General features: G+C 41.6%; 1 protein-coding gene across 1 annotated transcript in view; it reads left to right on the top strand.

Moving 5' to 3' along the window:
* Positions 1-17,142, top strand: part of INTS8 (integrator complex subunit 8) — a 60,724-nt gene that overhangs the window by 4,601 nt on the left and 38,981 nt on the right. Inside the window, 13 exon segments of the mRNA XM_075213830.1 lie at positions 275-313; positions 316-356; positions 358-387; positions 389-420; positions 1,699-1,770; positions 3,415-3,466; positions 4,307-4,489; positions 5,670-5,777; positions 6,088-6,240; positions 6,621-6,721; positions 8,219-8,360; positions 11,496-11,566; positions 12,555-12,730. Coding sequence (XP_075069931.1) covers positions 275-313; positions 316-356; positions 358-387; positions 389-420; positions 1,699-1,770; positions 3,415-3,466; positions 4,307-4,489; positions 5,670-5,777; positions 6,088-6,240; positions 6,621-6,721; positions 8,219-8,360; positions 11,496-11,566; positions 12,555-12,730 — 1,200 coding nt within the window.

The following is a 17,142-nucleotide window of genomic DNA, read 5'->3' as shown; positions in this document are numbered from 1 at the left end:
TCCTCTGGTGCAGAAATCTTACAAATCAATATTAGTAAAAAGCTGTGAGTTGTTACCGAAACATGGGGTCCCCTGTTTCTGTCACCAGGAGGTGATCCCTAAAGTAAACGTAAAACAGCCAATTTAAAAATAAATTATATATATATATATTTGCTTCAATGGGTAGTTTTTTGTTAGAAGAATTTCCGCCTTTCTGTTTATACCTTTATATATTACATATGTGTGTACATGAGTCCTATGTTAACCTAGGCCGTCTTCCTTTATGTTGTATTAGTTTATCAGTTTCCCGTCCTGAACATGCTGCTGAACGAGTTTGCTGTGTGTGAGTAAAAGTACCTCCTGGAACCAAGCACGTGGGACCTGGACCTCTCCAGCCTACCTCCCACCCACAGCCATGGCGGTCATGCTTTATAACCGATGGTAAAGTAACTACTATACAAATCATTCATGCCCCCTATGGAGAAGTACCATGAAATGCTAGTTTGAAAAAAAACAATTACTTTTGATAGTTATTTAAACTACTGACTGTTTTAAGCAAAAAATATATTTATATCTTTAAAATATAATTTTTTCGCAATGCTATAGAACTTCTAGCACACCATGTCTTGGTAATGGAAACCAATTATGTAGCATTTCCTAATCATTCCCAAGGATTAACATGGATTTAAAATTAACATGGATTTAAAATCTTATCCATTGTCTGACGATATTAAAATGTCTTTGTGTCCTTTCTGCTTTTAGTCTGCAGTCGTGGAGAGAAAAGTCCGACTGTGACAACTAAAGTGAATTGTTAATCTCTAAGTGATTTCATTTTCTCCAGCTAAGCCAATCACTGCAGATTTCAACACTACAAAACCCTCCACCAGATTGAGCAAATAATCATAATGTTTTGTCTCTTCGGAACAGTCTGTTTCATACTGTTAATGGGTCTGTTTGTTATTTTTATGGTTAAAACTCTGGATCATCACAGCTCTAATTTAGAAACAGTTTGTGCCATATTTTAACTGCACCAATGACTTCTGCAGGAACCATATTTTGACAGTGCGAATCCTAGTTCTTCGTTATCGATGTCCTCTATAATAATAAATATCAGAGGTGTAGATACAAGGATTGGAGGGTTGGATCCCCAGAGGTTACATAACTAAAAGCCACAAAGAATGCTTGTAGGAAGTGTAGAGTAATATTTGGAAATCTATTTTGCAAAGCTGTTTCCTGTTTCACATTACTGGTCTCTGGTTCTGGGAATGTAATAACTTTGGGATATTCTGGCACCTTATTGCTCACTTCTATTCCCAGATAGCAAGTCATTGAATTTGGCATTGTAATGTTTTGGCTAAAAGTGGCTTTCCAACGTTACTAAACGTCCTATTCATAAAATATTTAATAACAGGGCATACATTTCATAAATGTGCAAAATAGCACTGCTACTATGAACAATTGAAACCTACGCTTTTATATAATTATTTAAAAATTTAAATACAAAAATAAACTGATTTATTCAGGAGGTAAAATTACTGCAATTGATGCATTTGCATGGACTTCACTGTGTTTTCCATTGATCTTTGAAATCACAAGTGTTTTTTTTTTTCTTTTTAAAGAATACCCCTGAAAATGTGTACAGGGTACTAAACCACGTGTATGGAATAGCAGCATTGTCCGTAACTGGCTTGGTATATAATGTGATATTTTTGGTTATAGGGCGATCAGGACCATTGTGCAGAGCAGCTTTCAGGTGAAGCCGGTCAAACAGGGACCTCTACAGCCAAACGTGTAAGTGTCGTGTCCGATTTGTGTGCAGATCTTCTCTGATATAGCCTACAATACAGATGTGCAAATATTACATTTATTATTTGTAGAGGTAAACACAGCTAAGAATGAAATAACTATTAATAGAAATCAAACACTGGTTGCGTTTTCCAGATTGTAATGTTTACCACCCTAATGAGGATCATGCTTGCAGTCCAAAAGTAGCTTTTGAGTCACTGAATGAAAAATTAAATAATCACTGATAATATCAAATGTTGTATCCTACTTTGACTGTACGGAGCACTACTAAATTTAAAGATTGGGGATCAATTTTAAATGCTGTTTTTATTTTAAGCATGATGCACCAAGTTATGGAATAACTATTTACCTATAAGGACATCTATGGTTGTATTCATATTTCCATACTGTTTTATTCAAAAATATATATATATATATATATATATATATATATATATATATACTCAAATCAGTCTTCTGTTCTTCTTTACCATATGTAAGAGTGTTCTCTCTGAGGACTGTTTTACTCAGCTAATCTCTGCCTCTCAACAAGCAGACATTCTTTTATGTGTAATTACATATGCGTCCCCTCCAGATTGTACTCTGTGGTCCAGAACCAATTTTTTTCATTTAGCATGATTCATAGTCTGTCCTTTCCCAAGTTGGCCGCCTTTCTTTGGTGGTTGATTGACCCATCTCGCCTTTAACTGCTCATAATTCCAGATTGATAGGTAGTTGCTGACAATGCCAGCCTTAAATCATGAGTATAGCATGCAATATAGACTAGTGCTGTCCAAATAGTTACAAGACAGAATTAAGATCTGGGTTCCGGCCAGGCCAGGTCTGCACACCAATTTTGCCAAGCCATGGTTGTACACACTCTCTCGTTATGAACTGATACATTGTGGTATTGGAAGGAACTTTCCCCAATCTGCTCCCACAATATTGGGTGCATCAAACTGTCCAAACTTCACAGTACTGCTTGGAGGTGAGCGTTCCAGCTGTTGTAAGGAGACCCAATTTATGACCATGAGACACAACCCCCCTCCCCTCCTCCTCACTTTGACGCCTCTTCCATCAAACTTCATAGCTGGTACCACAACCTCTGGTAGGTAGTGTTCCTCTGGCATCCACCACAACCACACCTACCTTCAAACTGCCAGTTTAACAGGTAGTCGCTGACAATGCCAGCCTTTGCAGGTTGTGGCACACTCCAAGCCTTACACCCATCCATGCATGCATGGTCTTGTATTATGACTGGTGATCTTTGCCTTGTTTGCTTCCACGCAGCCATGAAATGTCTGATGAACTCGCATCATCCCATGTGTGTATATATCCTATTTATATCCATACTATCCATGTGCTGGTTATAGTCAGACCCATATCAGTTAGGCTGGGATAGGGAGTGGTGTCTGGATACTTTTTGGTATGTATGTATGTGTGTGTGTGTGTGTGTGTGTGTGTGTGTGTGTGTAATAAATATATATATATATATATATATATATATGTGTGTGTGTATGTATGTGTGTATATGTGTATATATATATTTATTTCACACTTCGGTTCTGTTGAAAGGTTACACTGAGCTCATGTCCTTGATAAGAAGATTATATAACTAACCATTTCTGTTTTTGTTTATCTTTTTAACAGGATGAATCAAATACAGCAAGAAAAGGAGCTCACTGAGAATATTTTGAAAGTGGTAGGTTTGTCTGGCTGCTTCCATGGTAGATTGCATTACCCTGCACTCCATCAAGCGTTGATAAGTGTGTGTCTGTAATCTTGGAATTGCTGGATTTGTGCATTGCATTGTGTATGATACAGGCATATACCAGTAGCATTATATGGGGACGTAGAATTTATTATTACATCCTACAGGATATTAAACCTTTAGGGACAACCACAATGGATAAAGAATCAGAAACCTTAAACTGGAATCTTCTTTCCTGCAGTAGTCTGTATGAAAGTCAGATAGACGGCTGTGACTTCATATATTGTAGCCGCAACACTAATGATTTAAGCTGGGGAGGTCCGTTTGCAAACAGACAACCTAAAGCGGCTAGATAGTGCTGTTGATAGTCGTCATCATCATTGCGTATCATTGCACCAGCCCTCCAATACCCGCAAGATATACGTCTCCTAACCGGTGTATCAGAGGGTGGATCCACATAGAACTGTTGCAGTTACTTGAACACACTCAGCTGTTCTTAGCCTATGCTTCCTCTGGGGAACAACTGGTGGATGCAGCAGCCCTGGGCTTCTTGCTGGGGGTCTGGGGGCTGCAATACCATCTTTGAGATTATTGTATATTTACAAATTGATAATGAAATGAAAATAATGGTAGTCTTATGTAGTTGCAGTAAATTACACTTTTCCTTATCTTATGTCATAAGCTGATATTCTAATACACGATGACGTCTATGTTTTCCATTTATTTGGAATGTGCATCTTGCTGAAGTTAAGGATCTGACCGCCGCTACACTGTCTCACTATACACATTGCAATCTGTTTCCTTTTACCTGATGAGCCTTTGTCTTTGCAGCTGAAGGAACAGGCAGAAGATTCGATCACTGTGCTAGAGGAAGCCATTAAACTAAAGAAGGCTTTTTTTGTTCACACCATGAGGACCTTGGACCTGTTGGTGATGGAGCCTGGAATTGTAAATGGAGAAACTGAGAATTCTACCGCTGGGTTAATAATCAGTTCTGATGAAATGCGATGCCAGGTAACACTGAGCCACTTACTGTGTTCTTAGATCAAGTTAGTGGGTGATATATATTATAATGTTGACAATTGGCACAGCTGTGCATATATAGAGTAATGTTCATGATGATCTACAGTATATGGACATCATATCATATACAGCACAGTGGGGCTAGTTTTAAAATTACAAAAACATATCCCATATTTGCGCTCGTATTACCGCTAATGTAATGAGGCCATTCAATATCTAAAATTGTTTTGGAGGGTAATAGTGCAGGCCTAAACGGGTTTAGCTTCCAAAAGATTTTGGCTGGTTTAAGTGCCCCTTTACAATTTCAGATCTCTTTCCCGACCGGCCCTTTTTGGGACTGAGCTAGTAAAGATAAACAGGTATGCCATGGGTGGGGTGCGAAGTGTGCCTCTGTTCCACAAAACGCACCTAAATACTTTAAACTTCCATTGGTCTCCCTAATCGCATACAGACCTGGGTCTAGGCCTTAGAGTCCCAAGCACGGGGAGAACACTGTCAAATGGATCTTTCTGGGCAAATAACAGGCAAATCCTTCAGCATTGGCAGTCTTTGGTGGCTGGGCTGATTTTTCTTTCATCCATACTGGTGAGCACTATGGGGATTTAGAGGGTAATACTGGAGCTGGGCACTTAGGAGTCAACTATTTAGCAGTAAAACTCCCTTTTGATCGATCTATGGCTACTATGGGTTTTTTCCACTTCATTGATAAATTTCTCCCACCATTCAACTATGCTTCTTTGTAGATATTTCTGACCCATACAGTAAGCTCAGGGCTGCATAACACAGGGTTAGTGTCCTGGTTTGAGGAAGGAAATAGAGGCAATCAGGCAGCCACAGAAAAAGTTACACCAATGACGGGCAGCCTGCAACACTTTAGTACCCTTAATCTCGGTAGTAATGAAATAAAGAGACCCCTATCTGTAATAACATATCGGCGGGCATTTATAAACAAGTGTTTGAAATGATCACAAACAAATGGCACAAAGCAGGGAGGAGCCGCTGGTAAAGGCTCAGAGGGATGCATGTGTCCCTAGGGCCACCTGTTGCCAATCACTGTTAGTTAAAGGAAGGATTAGTGATGGGAAGTTCCTATTAAACTGATGCAGGGATAGTGGTGGTAATCACACATCTATATGTACATACATATAACTTGTTCTTCTCCACCATGCAGGTGTGCTATGACCTTGGGGCTATTTACTTTCAACAAGGACCCACAAATCCACTAAGTTATGAGAAGGCTAGAGACCACTTCTTTAACACCAAACAACTGGTTTCAAAGGTAATTGTGTAGTTGTTTCACTGCTAGGTGTATATTTATTAAATTGCGGGTTTGAATAATTTGAAAAGTAGATATGTTGCCTATAGCAACCAATCAGATTCTAGCTGTCATTTGTAGAATGTACTAAATAAATAACTAGAACCTCACTGGTTGCTATTGGCAACATCTCCACTTCTTCAAATGCGCAGTTTAGTAAATATACCGCCTGGACTGCATTTTATACCACATGATGAAGTTTTGTACTTATTCTACTATATATACCGGTGAGTGTGCACAGTTCTCACATCACATCAATTCCTCTGCCTCTCAGATTGGTGCTGTCTCCACCCACTGCTCCATAGATGAGAAGCGGTTGGCCGGTTATTGCCAAGCGTGCAGTGTTCTTGCTCCGTCAAATGTAGTTGTCCAGCAATCAACCACATATAGTCAGATCCATAACTTCATGAAGACTGGAAATTACCAGGTACAGTGGAAAACATTTTATTTTTGTTGTATATTAAATGTTTAACCATATGGAATAACTAAACTGGTGCATGTACTTAGAAGAATATGCTGTAAAGTTGGTTTGTATTCTATGAGCGGTTAGTAAAATATTCTGATTTAAAGTGACACTCATGGTCCACTCACACAACCGTCCGTAGACCAATTTCATGTCATTATTACTTGTATACATTTTATATGGTGTTTGTATTTATTGCAGTAAAATAGACCATGTAGACTTATTCTTTGTTGCTTCTTGAAGTAAGAAGTTTCCAAATCTTTGTTCCATATATCCATTTGAAAAATGTATTCTATTATGTAATATGTACACACTCTTACCTGTCTTGTTTTTATTTTCCTAAGGGGATATTGAATATCTTCTATGAAGATAACGCGAACGGTAATTTACCGGACCAATTCCGACAGTCCGTACTGAGAGAGCTCTTCCAGAAAGTGCAGCAAGGGTAGGACCATGTGTTTTGTGGGGCTTCGGGCTGAATTTGGGGCAGCACTGTGGCTCAGTAGTTGGCACCTCTGCAGTAGCTCTGGGGTCATGAGTTCGATTCCCGACCATGGCCTTATCTGTGTGGAGTTTGTATGTTCTCCCCGTGTTTGCGTGGGTTTCCTCTGGGTGCTCCGGTTTCCTCCCACACTCCAAAAACATACTAGTAGGTTAATTTTTACTCTCCATAGTCTGTGTGTATGATGTGAGTGACACAATATCCTCTGTACAGTGCTGCGGAATTAGTGGTGCTATATAAATAGATGATAATGATGAAGATGAACATACAGAGTACACTGTTGATGAAAATGACTCATTTTATTATTCACAATCCTATATATTATGGCTTGGACATTCCAGTAAGCTATATTATTTTATTATATATTGTTGGGGTCTTTGATCATTCACTTTTTATATAAAAATTCTATAGGGATATGATATTTAGTTTCTAGTGTCAGATACTTAAACATATAATATGCGTTGTACTATATGAATGGTATGACTAGGTATGGATTTATGTATTACTATCAGGCTAGTACAATGAGGATTTTTATGGTATTCATCAATGTTGTTAAAAGTGGTAGTATTATATTAATCTTGTAGCGTTAAGTGTCTGTATTGAAAATCAAGTGAATTTACAATTTGTCAGTCTTAATCATGGTCCAACAATTGTGGCATAATTTATAAAAAAAATATAGATAATTTATTTTCTTTTGAACAGAGGAATTGGATATATGCAATTTATATAGAACTACCTCTCCGTGTATAAAGATTTTTTTTTCAGGAGACACCTGAATGACTTTTAAATCCACTTACGTAATGTAATACACAGCGAATGGAAGTGGAAACTTAATTTTGAAGCTGTGTGGAAGCATAATTGCGATTCATTGCTAGGTCCTTGGATGGACAGAATGATATGTTGGTGTCGACAGTGAATAGTTTTACTTGTCCATTGTTATCAGCGCAATTAATGACTTAATAGTGAATGTTGACAAGCCTGCCCCATGTTTATAGTCTGTAACTAGCAACACATATTACAATAGAATATTTTGTTCATGGTGTTTCTTATATTATTTGTGTTACTGATGCTCTGCAGGTCATTGTATCTTGTTTTTGTTCTCTCTCTGGGGTATATTTACTAAACTGCAGGTTTGAAAAAGTGGAGATGTTGCCTATAGCAACTAATCAGATTCTAGTTATCATTTATTTAGTACATTCTACAAAATGATTGCTAGAATTTGATTGGTTTCTATAGACAACATCTCCACTTTTTCAAACCCGCAATTTAATAAATATACCCCTTGGAGTGATTTGTTTTGTAAGGTTTTCTACTTTCTTTAAGACAATATTGTTTTCTTTTACTCGCTTTATTATAATCTCTGCATGCTGTCACTTTATATCATTATCTAAAGATGTAGAACTCTGTCTGAAACTCCAATTGTTCAATCTCCTCCTACAGCAATGATGCTCTCACCGAGATCTGTTTTAAAGTCTGTGCATGTAACACTGTCCGTGACATCCTCCATGGACAGCCAGTCAGTGTGCAGTTTCACCAGCTCTTCATGAAGCCCAGCAATGAGAAAATAGATTATCTTCTTGAGGTATGTCCATGAATTTAATCGCTAAATGAATAATATCACACTGTGCATTGTCCATATGTCACTTCTGACAAATATCTATGTTAATAATAATAACGTGTACAGTATTGTACATGTATAAATGCATTATTAGCTACTACACACCCTAGGCTTTGTTAATTAGTCTGTCAGTAAATGGAAATGGGTGGTGTGCTGTGGACCAGCCAATACAGAAATACTTCTAGTAATAACGAGTGAAGGGATATAGGACACCCATTTAGCTGTATCTCATTTATGCCAGTTGGGATGGAGACTCTTGCATTGTAGTTGTTATCAAGGGAAGTTCCTTAATCCTAGACATAAGATGCCTAGCTCCACGTCCCCATATGGGAGTGGCATCTGTGTCTACTTCCGACTTGCAGTCCACAATAATCGCTATCGGTTCCAGATTTTGCTCTTTGGCCTATATAAAGGCCCCAGGGTCAACCAAAATTATAACCATCATGTCAAGTTCTCAGGGAGAAACAATAGCATCTTATTTGGACGACCTGTTAAAGGCACTGTCAGAATCTGCTCTGAAAAACAGCACATTCAGCCGACTGTTCAGGATTTGGAGAGACACGGCTGGATTCTCAGTCTACTCTTGATTCCAGCACAACAGATGAGGTTTCTTGGTCTCCACAGTGTACCAGAAGGTGTTTATTCCTAAAGGACCTTTTCATTCTGAACAAGACCAAGGCCTTACTGGTCAAAAGGGAATGTCTCTTTCTCAGGTGCATGAAATTGCTGGGGACGATGCTATCTGTGTTCGAGGCTGTGCTCTTCTCATAGTTTCATTCCAAGCTTCTTCAGCTGGAACTTCTCTAGAAATGGTTCGAATCCACCCTTCAAGTGAGCAGGGAGATCATTGCTTTGTCCTCAGCCACATGTCAGTCACTCACGTGATGGTTGTCTAGAACCAATCTTACAAAATGTCCATCCTTCCAAAATTGTGAGTGGCTCTTGGTCACCACAGACGCCAGTATGTCCAGGTGGGGAGCAGTCATAGGTTCTCTTCGGTTCCAAGGACTCTGGCTTCACCAGAAGTCCTTTTGCCTATCAGTGTCCTGGAGCTCAGAGCAATCTACAGAGTGCTTGTACAGAGTCTGGGGTGCCGACCGGAAAGTCCAATAGAAGAATGCAACAGCAGTAGCTTACCTGAACCATCAAAGGGGAACTAGCAGTACTATGGCCATGCGGAAGACAGCACAGATCATATCCTGGGCGGAACATTCATCCAAGGGGTAGAGACTTGGGAGGCCAATTACTTTAGCCAAGACAGCATTCATCCATGCTTATGGTCCCTCGACACAGAGGTGTTGAGGTCTGCCAGATATAGTTCTCATGGCATCACGTCTCAACTTCAAGTTCCCTCATTTCTGTGCAAAAGTCCAGAAACCCCTAGGTGAGGTACACAGATGTCATGACGATCATGTGGAAGTTTCTTCTTTTTTATTTGTTCCCGCCGATTCCCATAATTCCATATGTGTAAATCTAATAAAGATGGTCACCATTCTGGTGGCCCCAGATTGGCTACGAAGAACATGTTACTCTGACTTCCTAGGGATGGCTGTAGATCCACCTTATCTGTTGCCTCCTCGTCCAGATCTGCTAACTCAGGGCCCTCTTTGATGTCACTATTTAAGTTGTCTGACTTTGACAGTGTGACTGCTGAAACCATGATCCTTAGGGTTCTGGGATTTTTGCATAAGGTTGTGCAGACTATGATAAAGACGTGGAAACCATTGTCTTCCGCAGATTACTACGGGGTATGGAAGGCTTCTATTCAGTACAATAAAAGTAGATCTAGGGTGCTTCACCAACCACAGCAACCTTGAACAAACTACACGGAATACCACTAAACCACTACAGTATTAAAGAACATTCAAAAGTTTGTCCAATGGCGCTCAGTTTTCTATCAGCCAGGTACATACTGGACATCATTAGATATTTTTCCTGATAAAACACATATACCATATGTAATAGAATAACTAGTTCCACAGGTCTTTAGAATAATCCCATTTCTTATACTATTAGACAGGTAGATGTCATGATCCCCTGTGCTGTAACCCCCCCTTCTTAATTTTCATCCTGACAGCTGTAGTTTGTATGAAGCCCTCTTATGAGCCAATGGTGGTTTCACTTGAGGAGAGTGTCATTCTAACATTTCGTCCAAAGTCTTCGACTTCTGATGCATCTTTGCAACTTCTGGATGCGTTCCTGCCCTTCAGGTGCTATGTAGACTGTACTGCTTCAGTTCGTAAAACTAATAACCTTTTCATTTTGATTCTCTCAAGCGTGGGTGGTCATAATCTAAGCAACCTATTGCTAATTGGATAACATCCACTATCCATTTGGCTTTTACTCAGGTGGCTAGACCGGTGCCAGTTGGCTTGAAAGCTCATTCCACCAGGCCAGTTGGGGCTTCCTGGGCAACGTGTCATTGGGCTTTGGCTGAACAGTTGTGCCGGCCGCAACGTGGTCCTCTCTCCACACATTTTCCAAATTCTGCAAGTTGCAGCACTTTGCGTCTCAATATTCTTTGGACTCAGGGTCTTACATGCTGCAGTTTCAGAGCAATCCTTCTCTTTGGGGCAGCTTTGGAGTGTCCCCCAATGGCAGGAATGAGATAATTTTTTTCTTTTTTACCATAAAGTCCATTTCCTTGAGTCCATTGGGGGACACTGCGCTTCCTCCCCTTGCTCTGGCTGGTTGTTATTTATCTTCTAGGGATTTTATTTTTGTGCTTCTCTTCTGGGCTTTGCTATAACAATAGAAAAAAAAAAAAATGGGGATGGCTCCGGATGAGCGGGGCATAGTAGGGGAGGAGCTATCCACTTAGCAGTTTAAGATTTAAAGTGTCCTTGCTCCAAATCCACCTACTATACCCCATGGTCGCCATGTCCCCCAATGGATTTTACAATCCCTAAAAAAAAAAATCCTCTTATTGATTGTACTTGCTGGGATGCACTTGGAGCTTCACCTTTGGTACATGAGTGGTTTTTATGTATGTCTATAATACATGTGTATGTAATGCATGTTATGTAATGAGTTGGAATGAGAGACCTGAGCCAGACACACAATCGTGTAATTGCATATTTAATCCATTTTATTCTCTAGGTTTGTTCCAAGTCACTGAAGCTTGAGGAAGCCTCGGATTGTCAAAGACGAACAGTAGCGTCATTTTTAAAGTAAGTTGTTGGGTAAGCGGGAACAGAGTAGGGATCATGAGGAAAGTCATGTGTCCTGGTTGTGATATGGAGCAGGTTTCCATGCAGATAGGTTATACAGCAAGTAGTATAGGGTAGTGCAGAATAAAACTGAGCACATGATCTCTCAAAATATAATGGGGCAGGATAATACTAAATGCAAGTTCTGTCCTGGGCAATGCTAACAGGGAGTTAAGGATACTGTGGCAGAATGGTATAGAGGGCATAAAGTAGGTTTTATGGAAAACCTAGCATATATTGTAAAATCTGGAACCTGCTTCAAAATGATATTCCTTAATGACAACAGAGTCCAGTATTTCATATAACAGGGAGCCTGTTTAAGGTCAATAGTACAGATAAACTCCTCCAGAGAGGATAAATTCATTAGGTAATAAATAGATAGATAGAGCGTATAGTTGGAAGCTGTCCTACCCATGTAGTGTTGTTAAGTGGGGACCTTTCATCCTGAAACCCAACCCTTATCTTAGAATCACCACAGTGTCTGGTGTACAAGCATTTGTGCAGAATGCTGGTAGACTTGGATGTCCCCTCTAGAGGACTGCTGCACAGGAAGAGATCTGAATCTGCATCAGGGAAAGTGTGGATATGGAAGAAACGGACTGGATAGATGCATTGTCTGTCAATTGGTTGTCACAACACAATTTGCCTAATGCAGATTCTTATTTTACCCACACATTAGTTTTCCAATATTCTACTGCAAAACCAAAGAGCAACCCCACCTAACTGCTCCATCGGCGGGGAGTTGGGAAAACTACTTTTTTTATTATCTTTAAGTTGCTTAAATGAAGATAACTCTGAGAACTTCATTTCCCACAAGGAGGCTCATAAAGTAATATTGGAGACAGTCCAGAGTCCGGGTTATCGCACACTGCAGTGGAGAGGGATCCCTTTTAGGGCAGATGAATACCTGAGTGTCCATCTCCTCAAATGTGATTTTCTTTTGTTTCAGGAACCTGTGCCTGGGTATTGAGGACTTACAGCTGGTGTTTATGATTTCCTCTCACGAGCTGTTTATGAAGCTGCTTACCAATGATGACAGAATGATGCTAATTGATCAGATCAGACAGAGAACCTCACGCACTAATCTCTGTACTAAACCTGTGACCGCCTTCTATGACATCCCAGGTCAGCTGCAACATGCACTCCAAGACCACTGATGATGATACATTGTTCAGGGTGGAGCTGACGTTCCACTGCAGCTCCATAGTAAAGAGTCTTTCCTCCCTCTATACTACAAGCAGCTGAACCACCTCCCACATCTTTAGGACAGTGTCTTATTGGGTTCTGATGCAGTACATAAGGCTGAGATTGCAGTCATTTGAGCTGCTGTGATACCCCTTTCATTATCCCAACAATCCACACAGTACATTTCTGCAAAGAAAGTCTGAAATCCTGCTGCAGAGAGATGAATATTAATGATTAACCCTTTATCAATTTCATGAATGTTATTCAGCTCTGTAATATAGTCTATGATATATATATATATATATATATATATATATATATATATATATATATATATATAGTGTGTTATTACTAGCTTTATTTGCTCTTTGAAGGTAGGCATCCATTAACTTCCTGCTAATCCATATTAGCTTGATTGACAAGTATGTAAATTCACTGATGCCTTGTCCAGGTGTCTCCAAAATAGCAATCGAATGCCAAGATTAACATTCATTGCATTAATATTGCCTGTTATTTAATTGCCATATGTACTGTTCATTAGGCTACTTTAAAGAATGTGTTGTATATTTGTATTTATCTAGATGTACACACTACACAGCACTGTATGATACAACCAGGATTTAATCTATGTAGACTAAGGGAGACTGTGTCAGCACAACTTTGACCAAAATTCCCCAATAGTATTGATTATGCTTGTCTGACAGCTGCATGTCTGAAGATACTCAGGTGCTAGTTATACATTGTCTGCATATTGCATGCCGCACAGTTGCAGGTACTACCGCGATGTAGGAAATGGTTTTCTCTTTCATCCAGTCTGGGGGACACTGCTTACCATGGGGTTGTGGAGGGGAGCACGGGAGTTGGCACCTAGCTAGTTAAGTTTAGCACTGCTGACAGACCCCTCCCCTCTACAATCCCCCTGCCCCTTCCTGTTCAGTTTTTTTAGGTGCCCATGGAGTTGGGCAGTGTTTTAGTACTGTTAGTGTTTTTTTTCACTTTATTTAATTTTATTTCATTTAATTCCTTTCATATAGGAACTCCTTTTTTGGTGGCAGACTGGAAGTGTGTTTTATTATAGAGAACACACTCCACAGAACAGCAGCGCAGGCACTGCTCTGTCAGATGAGAGCCAGAGGCTCTCACTGGCAGAGTAAATAGGGTGCCTGAATACTGAGTGACAGGCGGTCTCTCAGGACCACTGTAACTCTTGGGGCCTCCCCGATAACCGGCGCTGCCACTGCGGGCATGGAGTGCCGGTTATCGGAAGAAACAAAATGCTAGCGGCCATCTTGGATTTCTGCGTAGGACAGAAATCAGAAAGGGGCCATACCAAGATCCCCCCTCATGCATAGGAGGGGGCATCGGGGTGCAAATCTGCTGCGGAGACCTCAATGGAGGTCTCCACTGTTCTGCCATATACCACCTTTTTATTTTTATAAGGTGGCCTCTAAAGATCTATAGAGAGACAGCATTAAGAGAGGGGGGGGGGGGGGGCGGCTAAGACATAGAGCTCCCCTGCCCTCCAGAGAAAAGTGGACTAGCCCGGTCTTCTGGCGCCAAGGAGAAGCCTGGGAAAAGGACACAGATCAGAGGGAGCAGGCACCAGGACACTGCTGTTGGACTTCTCCCCTGTTTGGCCTGTGGGCTAAGTATCTGATTATTTAAACACATTTGACTGTATTTGCTGACTGCAAAGTGGGCTAGTGGGGGTTATATTATAGTTCTTCTACTTGCCAATATATTATTTGGTTGTTTAACAAATTACAAGTACAACTTTTATGTCAGATTAGTTGATTACTTGTTTTTTTCCTCTGTTCTCTCTGTTCTCTCTGTTCTCTGTCTCTGTCTCTCTCAGCTAAATTAACTATTTAAGGCTGTGTGTTTGGTGCGCCTTCGTTATATAAAAATGACAGATAAAGGAAAGGGCCCTGTGGCAAAGTATTTTACATGTTCAAGATGTAATGTAAAATTACCATGTGGGCAGAAGGAACCCGTTGGTGCTCTGCTCTGTCTGCGAAGCAGGGGTTCCCTCTGCGCAAACCGAGCATATTCCAGCCCCACTGACGGAGGAGCCGGCCTGGGTGGCCTCCCTGACACGGTCGGTTTCCTCTTTAGCACAGATGGTTTTACAATCCAATCAGTTGCTATCTAGTGTGGCAGCCTCGGTGGCTAATAATGCTAGTTCATTAGACCTCCCTGCTTCCACAGGTTCTATTGGAACGTCTTTACCAGGACCTTCCTCATTACTTACAGACCAGGCCCCCGTTCCTACAGAACTGGCATGGTCCACAGCATTTATAAAGGGTTTGGACAAGCTAAAACAGTTACTTGAATCCCCAAACATCCCGCCTGCTAAAAGAAAGCGGCCTAGTTCTGCTAATCCACTTTTGGTCCTTTCAGAGTCAGAGGGGTCTTCAGAGGAGGAGGGGGAAATAAATTCTGATCCTGACCAGGTTCAACCTTTGGAACAGGAAGAGAAAACTAAAAGCCAATTTATAGATGATTTGGTTTTAGCGGTTAGACAGGCGTTGGACCTCCCAGAACCAGAGGATCCTACTCCTAGAGACAGAAGTCTGTTTAAGAAGGCCAAGAGGAAGACTATACGTTTTCCCCCGTCTGTAGAACTCAGAGAGATTGCAGAGGGAACTGGAAACAGCCCGATAAAAGGTTCTCTGTACCCAGGAGATTCTCTTCCCTGTATCCATTGCAGGAGGAAGACGTGGCTCGCTGGGAGACTATTCCTAAGGTAGATATTCCAGTAGCCCGTTTGGCCAGACACACTTTACTACCAGTCCCAGTTTCAGCAGCTCTGCAGGATGCCACTGATCGCAGAGTGGAATCCCAGTTGAAATCTATATTTGTGGCAGCGGGTTCTTCCTTTAGGCCCACATTTGCTTCAGCTTGGGTTGCTAGAGCCATGGAAGCATGGGCAGACCAACTGGCAGAGGCCTTACAAGACTCTGATTTACTTCCCCTGGCTTTACATTTGAAAGAGGCATCGGGGTACCTTTATCAGGCGGCCCAGAACTCAGTGTCTGTGTCCTCCCCTATTCAGGCTGCATCTATTTCAGCAAGAAGAACGTTATGGCTAAAATCCTGGGAAGGAGATTCGGGATCAAAAAAGTCAGTTGAAACCATTCCTTTTTCAGCAGCAGGTTTGTTCGGCCCGGAATTGGATACTATGATCTCCCAGGCAACAGGGGGCAAAGGTACTTCCTTGAGGGTATTCTTTAATAGGGGCTGGACCCCTCAGGTCAGCTCCTTTTGTCAACCCTTTAGGGGGAACTCCTTGCCTAGGGGACAGTCATTTAGAGGTAGACAACCAAATGCGCGAGGCTCCTCTACCAGGGGTAGATCCTCATATGCAGCTAGACGCCAGGCCTCCAAGACCCAGGAAAAGCCTGCGTCCTGACGACCACTCTATTCTGCCGGAGGTGGCGCCAGTGGGGGGACGTCTGTCTTTGTTTCAGGAACAGTGGGCAGTGTCCTCCCAAGACCCTTGGATTCGGGGCATTATATCAAGGGGGTACATGATAGACCTGCTGGGTCCGGTACCGATTCATTTCTTCATAACCCCGCTACCCTGAGATCCAACAAGAAGACAGGCAATACAGGCCTGTGTCGCCTCTCTGCTTTCGCAAAGAGTCACCTGCAGGGTCCAAGACGACCAGAAGGGACAGGGATTTTATTCAAATCTGTTTCTGGTCAGGAAGCCGGACGGGTCCTTTTGGCCCATCTTAAACTTGAAGAACCTCAATGTGCACTTATGGGTGGACAGATTTCGGATGGAATCCCTGAGGTCGGTAATAAATGGCTTAGAGAAGGACCAGTTTATGGCTTCCATAGACATAAAAGACGCATACCTCCACGTTCCTATTTGGAGCGACCATCAGTCCACCCTAAGATTCACAGTGGGGTCCTCCCACTATCAGTTTCGGGCCTCTCCACAGCCCCGAGGGTCTTCACGAAGATCATGTCAGTAAGGGCAGCGTGTCTTCACCTAAAGGGAGTTCAGGTCGTGCCTTATTTGGACGATCTGCTAATCAAATCCTCCTCAGAGATTTGCTTATGTCAGCACCTATCCCTCACCTTGGCGGTTCTCGAGCGTCATGGGTGGCTGATAAACTTAAAGAAATCCCAGGTGGTTCCGTGTCAACGCATGGTTTTCCTAGGGCTCATTATGGACACCAGTCAGCAAAAGGTGTTCCTGCCTGCCGAGAAGATCAGTTCAATTCGGAGTATAACATCTCAGGTCTTGTCTACTCCCAGCCTCTCAATTCACTTGTGCATGCGGCTGCTGGGCAAGATGGTGGCCTCCTTCGAGACCATCCCCTTCGGTCGGTCTCTTTCTC

The sequence above is a fragment of the Mixophyes fleayi genome, chromosome 5, assembly GCF_038048845.1.
Source record: "Mixophyes fleayi isolate aMixFle1 chromosome 5, aMixFle1.hap1, whole genome shotgun sequence".
In the NCBI taxonomy this organism is placed as follows: Eukaryota; Metazoa; Chordata; class Amphibia; order Anura; family Limnodynastidae; genus Mixophyes; species Mixophyes fleayi.
Note: the sequence above shows the minus strand (reverse complement) of the source record. Positions and strands in the feature narration are given on the sequence as shown.